Source organism: Mandrillus leucophaeus, unplaced genomic scaffold (genome assembly GCF_000951045.1).
Source record: "Mandrillus leucophaeus isolate KB7577 unplaced genomic scaffold, Mleu.le_1.0 Scaffold146, whole genome shotgun sequence".
Taxonomy (NCBI): Eukaryota; Metazoa; Chordata; class Mammalia; order Primates; family Cercopithecidae; genus Mandrillus; species Mandrillus leucophaeus.
Genome location: NW_012101432.1, coordinates 2,159,571 through 2,168,919, shown reverse-complemented (window position 1 = coordinate 2,168,919; position 9,349 = coordinate 2,159,571). Strand labels below are relative to the sequence as shown.

The following is a 9,349-nucleotide window of genomic DNA, read 5'->3' as shown; positions in this document are numbered from 1 at the left end:
TTTTTTTTTTTTTGAGACAGAGTGTCACTCTGTCGCCCAGGCTGGAGTGCAGTGGTGCTATCTCTGTTGGCTGCAGCCTCTGCCTCCTGGATTCAAGTGATTCTACTTCGAAAATTGCTTGCTTTTCTACACTTGTTCTGTATTTTTGTCTCCACTTCTAGCCACTTTCTTTTTTTGGTGATTTAGGTTTTTGGCCCAAATAGATAAACATCTTCTACATTATTTTTCTCTTATTCTCGATACTGAGTTGCCATCTTTGTTGATTTAGTACTTGTTATGAAAGAGAGAAGCTACCCACCACTTGATACTACTTTCATCTGCATACTCAAGATAATTTGTATCTTCTGCAGTGAACTCTTCAGTTGAAGAAGTGAATCATTTATATGTATATTTATATACTTTAAAAAATGTAATTGAAAAATCCTCTCATAGTTACTTACTCCAAGGTTTAAAATATTTCCCAGGGTAATGAGTTTCTTTAGTCATGTGACTTTAGAAATGGGAACCAAAGCTACCTTACCTACTTGTGAAATTCTTGAGTTTTCTCCTTGAACTTCCTTTGTATCTTCCCTTTGGCTTATATAGCTGTGTTTTTTGTTTGTTTTTACTTGCAGCTTTCAAAAGTAGTTTTCAAAGTCAATGAGATTGTTTAAAAGAGTAGGTACCTGACAGTCTCTTGCTTGAATACTATCTGGTGAGTAAACCAAATTCCCTGCAACAATAACCACAACTTTGAATCAAGAGTTAAATGAAAAAAGTAACTCCTTCACCGTTTACTGAGCACCTACTGGGGCTAAGGAATGGGAGCACGTAGATCTCTCTCTGCTATCTGGAGCTCCGTTTCTGGTTGGAAAACAGAAGCAGCACAAAAGTTTCGCTCAAAACCTTGGCCATGGTATGCTATTGAAACCCCATAGTTCAGATTTTATACTTGACTTGAGTTCTATTCTAAGCCATGGCTGGATTATTTTAATCTGGCAAATAATCATAAGGCTGGATTATTTTAATCTGGTAAGTAATTATAAGGTTGTGCTCCGTGATGGAGCTGTTAATAAAATATGTGGTAGCACAGGCAAGTTATATATAGCACAAAGCTATACCTCCAGAGGAGACACTATCAGTTGCTGTCTGCCTAGGCTTTCTGTAAATGTGCTGGCTATCATTCAGCCTAAATGTAGAATGAGTCTATCCCTTTAACCTGGGTAGTCACCAGGAATGTCAAGGAACCTAGAACAAGGAACCAGGCAAGAGATGAGAAACTAGGGGGACGGATGTGTAGGTACCAGGGATGGTGATGAGACTGAAGCAAGTGGGGAATTTTTATTTTTAATTTTATTAAATTTATTAAATTTAATTTTTAATTTTAATTTGTATTTTCTTCTCTACTTTTCTCTATTTTCCAGATTTTCTTAGAGCAAAAAGCAGGTAGTGCTTTTTATAGAAAATGAATGCTATATAAAAGTAATTTTAAGAACTTTATATCCCTAGTATCATGTACAATTTCTGACTTTGAACAGAGCTATCTCCCAAAGGGCAAAGTTTGGCCCTTTAGTTACAATGGAGAATCTGTTGTGTAAACTGAGCAAATATACCTGCCAAGTTGAAATTTAATTTAAGCCAATTGTGTCTAGATTAACTTAAGAGAATGTCTCCTAAATATTTTATTGCAGTAATGTAGCATAATTGATAGTATGCTATTCTCTTGAATAGGTGGGATTGTTTCTTGAGCCACTTTTTATTCCTTTGATCAAAACCTTGAGGAGAAGGAATGCCTGTTTTCCTGACTGCTGTTGCATGAAGTTAGACATCCAGTTCCTCTAAAGGTGACATCAGATGGTTTAGATACCTAAAAAGAAGTGAGGCTAAGCCATAGGTCTTCTTCATACTACCTGAAGTTGAAACCTGGTCTCTGAACTCAGTCTTTGCCAAAGCATTAAAATCTGACATCTTGCTTAAACTCAGGCAGCTTGACCTGTTGTTCATTTTTCTCTGTCAAATAAATTGAAGCCTGGTAATAAATTGATGATGAGTTCCAAACATCCCCTTGGTTGGAGACATTGTATTCTCCCCACTCACAATGAGGTCCTGCCAGTGTCCAGGAAGTTTTGCATGGGGACTTACCCATCCTCTTAGAATTACACTGCAAGTCACTCTAAAGCAATAGCATTGTTAACGCATGTAGTTGCAAAAGCTTCCTTTCACGAGCTCACTCTTCTGAATCCAACAACTAGATTCCAAGTATGGTATCTTAACTACACCACCAGCTCCATCTTGCTTCATTGTATGTTATGAAGGGATGAGTAAGCATTACACATGGGCTGCAATGGTCCAATGATGACCAGTCTGTTCAAGACCCAAGAGGGCTGAGCTTGGCAGCCCTGGCCATTGTTTACCATAGTCTAATGAAGATGAGTAAAAGCCTATCTATCCCCAAGGACCTCCACATATGACAGTACTCAACTCAGTCTCACATAGGATAGAATAAGATAAAATGCTGGAAGAGAACACAAACAGTGCTACAAAGCAGGAAGAGATGACTTGATTTGGGGATCAAGACAAGCTTATAGAAGAGCTATCTTGAGAGATAAGATATAATTTCAGGCACAGACTGAGAGGAGGGAAGGGGCTTTCCAAATGGAGGCAAATGCTTGAGTGAAGGTGCTGGGACAGAAAAATACTGTCCAGGGACCATTGAGATATTTGTTGGTTTGGAGTTAGATTATGGGTTGGGCTGAAGTGGGGATGATACTCAGTGCTTGAGCTATGTATCAGAAGTTTGTCCCTAGTGTGATGCGCAATTTCTGATTTTGAACAGAGCTATCTCCTGCAGGGCCACTCTTGGACCTTTAGTTACAGTGGGCAATCTGTTGTGTAAGCTGAGCAAATATACCTGCCAAAGTGAAAATTTAAATTTAGTTAAGGGCACTACATCAACTGATTTACCTCCCTTGCTCCTGGTGACTTTGCCATGTTTCTGTATCCAATTAGATGATGATTTATGATCTTTTGATCTAGATGCTTTCTCATTTCTGATTCATTCTCGTTTTCTGCAGCCTACATGTAACTGTTAGGAACCAAGGAAGTTATTGGAGATACTGTCTGGTTAGAATTTGTGGGAGCTTCCCTGAGAGTCATGAAAAGTCTGTTCTGTCTTAGTCTGTTGTGTGCTGCTATAACAAAATACCCACAACCAGGGTAATTTATAAAAACAAATTTATTTCTCACAGTCTGGAGGCTGGGAAGTCTAAGATCAAGGTGCTGACATCTGGTGAGGGCTGCTCCCCACTTCCAATCTGGTGCCTTGAACACTGCATTCTGCAGAGGGGAAGAATGCTGTGTCTTAACATGGCAAAAGGTGGAAGGGCAAAAGAAAAAGAAATAAACTCCCTTTATCAACCCCCTTTATAAGGTCATCTAATCCCATTCAGGAGGCAGGCGCCTCCAGGGAATGATCACCTCTTAAAGGCCCTACCTCTTAATCCTATCGTATTGGCAACACCTGAACTTTGGAGGGGACACATTCAAACCATAGCAGCCTCATCAAATAATTTTATAAAATATAACTTCTAATTTTATGTCATTTTAAAATTGGGATCATCTGTTGTTCTGCACACCAATAGAGTAGGAAGGTGAATTTTGTTATGTTCAGGATGAATGCACAAAACTTCTGTGAGATGGCCACATTCTACTTTACCCAGAATTGTGCAACCTCTTCTCCTTTTAGAAACTTCTGGATGACACTTTGTTTCATGTTCTCATCTCCACTGGGGCTTCCCAGACACCTGAAAGTTCAGGTTTGCATGCTGCTTTCTGCAGCTGGCAAGACAGGTTTCTCCATTGCCGCCCAGTTTGTGGGGTTGCTTAGAAATTACATTTGCATTCACACCATAGCTTATTGGACATGACATTGCTTTCATGCTATACAATGACCTTGCTTCACATAGAGAAGCAGTAGAAAGAAGGGAATGTTAAGTACGTCTTTGGATGGCTTAGCTGGTCCTGCTGCATGCTTTGCTACTGATTACAGGGAACAATATGTGCCTTTGATGGAGGTAGCGTTGGTGTTCTGTGAGAAAGGTTGAGAAGCCTGACTGAACTTAACTGCATTTGCTGACACCTGGTTAGGGCTAATGTGGGTACCAGGGAAGTATGTTAAGTGCTTCAATAGAGGTATTTTATTTTGTTTTGTTTTTTTGAGACAGAGTTTCACTCTTGTTGCCCAGGCTGGAGTGCAGTGGCGCCATCTCAGCTCACTGGCAACCTCCATCTCCCAGGCTGAAGAGATTCTTGTGCCTCAGCTACCCGTTTTTGTATTTTTAGTAGAGACAGGGTTTTGCCATGTTGGCCAGGCTGGTCTTGAACTCCTGGCCTCAAGTGATCCGTCTGCCTTGGCCTCTCAAAGTGCTGGGATTACAGGTGTGAGCCCCTGTGCCTGGCCAGTTCAGGCATGAATTTTAGAAAGTTCACTTAGATGGAAGGTAGATTTGGAGAGGGTAAGGTCGGAAGCAGGGGAACAGAATGACTAGGGGAATGAGTTTGGATGAGAGATGGATGGTAGGCACCAGCACTTAAGGGACAGGTGCAGAAAGAGTATGCTGAGGAGTAGGAGAAGGTTAGAGAAGGGTCTGTGTAGAATATAGTGGTGTGAGCTCAGCCAAGGGAGAAGAGTTTCAAGGAGGGATTAATTAGCAGTGTCAACTGGAGTTGAGCAGTCAGTTGAAAGAGGACTTCCAAGTTTTTGGATGTGGCAGCCAGGAGGTCACCAGGGCCTCAACAAGAGCTGTGTCATCAGGGCTGGGATATTAGCAGGGGCAAACAAGGCACTCGCTTCAGGACAACATGTAAGGGGGTGCTCAAAAAGTCAGTCATCAACATAGATAATATTTTAATGCAATATTTTAAAAAACAGACATAAATGCCAAAAATCTATGATGAACAAAATACCAAAAATTTAAATAAAGACAGCGTCAGTATTGCTGATTGTCCCTTTTGCGTCATATTCCAGTAAGGCTCAGGAGTGAGTGTGGCTGTGTAGAGGAGATGGTGGGGTGAGGTGATCCAGGTGGAGGCCTGTTGAGGAGTGAATTGTGGTTGAAGAAACTGAAGCACTGAGTACAGACTGTTCCTTCACGAGGTCCCAGCTTTATGTGAAAGGGAATAAAGTGAAAAGATGGTCGGTCTAGGGGACCCTCAGGCTTTTTTGAGGGTTTTGGCTTTATTTTTTAAGATGGAAGAGACTTGCACATGTTTACGAGCTGGGAGGAGCCGTCTCTGGGTCTCTGGAGGTAGAGAGAGGATCATGAGAGTAGACATAGGGGCTTAGTAGAGACAGGAGGGCACACAGGGAGGCTTAGCCCTAGGCAAGCAGAGGGACAGCAGGGACCGGCTGGGGCAGTGGAAGGGTAGAAGGTGGCAGGAGTTTGTGCCTGATACATGGATGAGAAATGGCATTGGAGGTGGTGTTGGGATGGAAGAGTGGTGCAGGTTGGAGCACTCCTTGAAGGGTGTGGGAAAGGAACTGACCAGAATCTTCTTGTAAATGAAACTGTTGAGCAGCCGTAGGGCCGGCTCAGGAAACCAGCAGGGTGTGGTGGTAAGTAGTTTTCAGATTGTGTTATCTCTTCTCCCTTCCTTCGAAACTACTTGCTACTCAAGTTGTAGGAGTGTTAGAGGCTTACTCATTAAGGCAGGGGTGCTGGAGTGATCAACCATCCCTGTTTGCCTGCGACTGAGGGGTTTCCTGGGACTCGGTCACCCTGGATGCTGCAGGGCTGGCAGGCAGGAGTGAAAAAGGCGAGATAGTTGGAAATGCTGGCCAGAGTTTGTAGCATGCGCCCTCTGATCTCTGGGTCTCCACTGTCAGAGGGTCTTTGAGCTCAGTTCTAGTGGCAGCCTCCTGATCCTCACTTCCCTGGCTGAGGCAAGGTTGTTCTAGCAGCCCCAGGAGTCTTTGTTAGAATCCCACCTCAGAGCCCCTTCCTCCAGTCCTCTCAGCAGTTTTGTTAGTTCCAGTATTAAGTGTAATTTCTATAAAAAAATGCCTGGAGTATTTCTGTTTCCAGAACCGGATGCTCCTGTTAGCTAGTGTGTGAAAGATAACTCTGACTTGCCTAAGCTTTGTTGGCGTTTTGCATAATAATTGGCGATAGTCTCATGACTTCTGCAAGAGAAATGAAACAGAAATTGGTCTCAGGTTTTATTTGCTCTTGTTGTGAAGGTCGGGGACAGTTTGTCCCAGGGTGTGGGTGTGGAAAAGAAGGGGAGATATAGTCATTAAATTAGAATATGCCTGTGAGGGGAGTTAAGGGGAATTCCTTTAAAATTCTAGAAAATACACACGGTTGCCAATTTTGTCTAACTGGGGAAAATGAACTGCTGAAAACACTGCGGGGAGAAGTGAAACTAATGGAATCTTGATCAGTTAGGAGGATTGGGTATTTGAAAGCAGGGAAGAAAGATAATTGGGCTTGGATATTCCTTTTGCCCTTCATCTGAGTAAGGTGAAGGCAAGTGAGTCTTCAGAAGAAGTGAATGGGACACTGAGTCCGACAGCTCAGGCTGGGTGGAGCTGGTAACTGATGGGCGCAAGTCCTTTTACTGGGCTCTAAAGAACTCACTCATCTGGGTGTGGTGGCTCACACCTGTAGCCTCAGCATTTTGGAAGGTTGAGGCAGGAGAATCACTTGAGCCCAGGAGTTCGAGACCAGCCTGAGCAACACAGTGGGACCCTGTCTCTACAAAAAACTGAAGACCTTATGAGCTTCCCTAGTCTAAGAGTAATTTTTATGTTAGTTTCTTGGCTTGGGCTTAAAAGAAACCGCAACAAAGTGGTGATTATTCGGACCCCAGCCCTACCTCTCCCTAGTATGCTCTCCTTTCTCAAGTGCCCAGCACCTCTAGCCACAGTGAACTGCCTCCAGCATACACACACGCTGATATTTTGCTGCATCTGAGTGGGCTGGCTCCACACGGGATCTGTAGTTTCCTTTTGATATTTTCTTTCAATGTGCCAGATGCTACCACTGAGTAATCTAGATTTTGCTGCCAAACTCTACCCCCATGAGCACAGAGGGAAGACAGTATGCCAGTGCTCTTGCTGAGTGTGCGTGACTGGGTGTGATGGTTGGAAGAAACAAACTGAGCAGATCATGTTTTTTAAAATGATTATCTAATTTTGTTAACTCTTGGTGGCATTGTTATATTGTTGATATTTATGAATTACAGAAGTTAGATGACTGTGAAAAAATAGAGAATTAGAGATTAAAGCACTGTTGGCCTGCGAGTGGAGTATAGATTTGGGCTTTCCAGAGCACATAAAATTTGTATTTATCTTTCTGAGTGCCAATTTTTCCACTTTCATTGAGCACATTTATTTTAGTAAATTTAACTTAGCAAATTTAATTTCTCCAGTTATTTACAAATAATCGTATTAAGTGAAGTTTGGATGAATGGGCACGTCCATTTCAAATTTCTAACATAATTTTTTCCCCTTGTTCTCATATAAAATTTTCTATTTATGTGTTTTTATTTAAGATAGCTCAAATCTTTTGTGGACTGATATTGTATGTTAATAAATAAATGGATTCAGTGCTTCTTTCACTCAATACAGCCAGATAAATATATAAATATACTTGAACACAAATACAAAGCAACCATTGGCAATTTAGAGTTGGGTTGTGTTTCCACTTATTTTTTTTTAATAAATTTGGTTTTAACCTGAAATACTGTCTTGTAGGAACAGATAAAGAACACAAGAGGTGATTTAACATAAGTTTTAGCTGTGAAACTTAGAGTAGATTGGTTAGCAACTTAAATTTTGCAAGAAAATAGGATGTTTCAATGGAAGAAGTTAGGAACACACCCATTGCATGAGCTCCTTACCCCTCCCACCCAGCCCCATCTCCGGAGTGAGATTTTTCCCCAGATCCTCTGTAACTTCCTGATGTTCACTGAGAACATAAGAAGTACTGATGGCAATTGCTGCCATGTAGCAATGCATTGAGAGTCAGGGCCTCTGGCACCTCCATGGGCTCAGGGTCTGAAGACATGATCCAAACCCGACAACTTGGTGGCAGGTTCTGTGAGCATTCGTGATGAAGTTGTGAAAAGAGCTTGGGGTCTAGGAGGATGGCAGCAGAGGTTTCTGCCTCCAGGTGTGAGTGAGGGGCTTTTGAAGTAGGAGAGCAACTAGAAAAAAGGAGTGGCATAGGGACAGAAACTTCTTTTCCCCATTGTTTGTTCAAGGCCACGTGGGTGGAGTCATTGAAGTGGAGATTTAACCCTGTGAGGCAAGTTTCTCTAGTTTAGTCAGGCTGTCTGTCATTGGGCTTTTCCCTCTTCCTCCTACTACATACTTCTTCCCTATTCCTCCTACTGAGGCCATTCACCCCTTAGTTGTAATTTTCCCTGTAACATGTTTTACATTCTGATTAATTCTGAAAAAGAATGTGGGGTTTCCTAGATGATTTCATCTGTTGTTTCATTTCCTTTACAATGTAGGTTTTCTTTTCTGTCTCTTTGGATTAGTCTGACATTTTTGCTCTGTCTACCAAGGATCCCTTTCTATAGACTTCTATAGATCCCTTTCTATAGAAGTTAATCTACTTAGGTCAGGGAGACCACCAAGAAAGAAAGAGCCCATGCTTTCAATCTTAGGCGTAAGGTAGCTTGATAAGATTTTCAGAAAAATTCCCTTTTAACCACAGAACTCCCCCACTGGAAAGGATTCTGAAAGAAATGAAGTCAGCCCTCAGAAATGAAGTTGACTGCCTGCCTGCTGGCTTTCTGTTGACTGCCCCGGAGCTGTACTTCTGCAGACCCTTGTGAGCTTCTGTAGTCTAAGAGTAGGATGTCTGCTGAGGTCATCCATCAGGTCGAAGAAGCACTTGACACAGATGAGAAGGAGATGCTGCTCTTTTTGTGCCGGGATGTTGCTGTAGATGTGGTTCCACCTAATGTCAGGGACCTTCTGGATATTTTACGTGAAAGAGGTAAGCTGTCTGTCGGGGACTTGGCTGAACTGCTCTACAGAGTGAGGCGATTTGACCTGCTCAAACGGATCTTGAAGATGGACAGAAAAGCTGTGGAGACCCACCTGCTCAGGAACCCTCACCTTGTTTCGGACTATAGGTAATTCATCACCTCTTCCTGAGGCTGGATACGTGGGAGGGATTGAAGTGTCTCAGACTCTACTGAATGGCAGAAACGAGGATAATAAGAAGTGCAGCCACTTTACTGTCTCTGCCCACTTATCCAACTGCCAGATGACGTCACTTCATTCCTGTGAACCCTTTAAATTCTTGAAACTTTCTCTCTTTTCCTTTCTCTTCTCTTCTCTTCTCTTTTGACA

At 42.3% G+C, this 9,349-nt stretch overlaps 1 protein-coding gene across 6 annotated transcripts in view; it reads left to right on the top strand.

The window, feature by feature from the left end:
• CFLAR (CASP8 and FADD-like apoptosis regulator) overlaps nucleotides 1-9,349 on the top strand; it is a 59,027-nt gene that overhangs the window by 13,572 nt on the left and 36,106 nt on the right. For 4 of the 6 annotated variants that reach the window (XM_011974512.1, XM_011974510.1, XM_011974511.1 and 1 more), the window contains exon 2: nucleotides 8,706-9,129. The exons of the other annotated variants lie outside the window; for them this stretch is intronic. In XM_011974512.1, coding sequence (XP_011829902.1) covers nucleotides 8,849-9,129 — 281 coding nt within the window. In that variant the 5' untranslated portion in view covers nucleotides 8,706-8,848. The remainder of the gene's footprint in view (nucleotides 1-8,705; nucleotides 9,130-9,349) is intronic. 6 annotated transcript variants of the gene reach the window in all.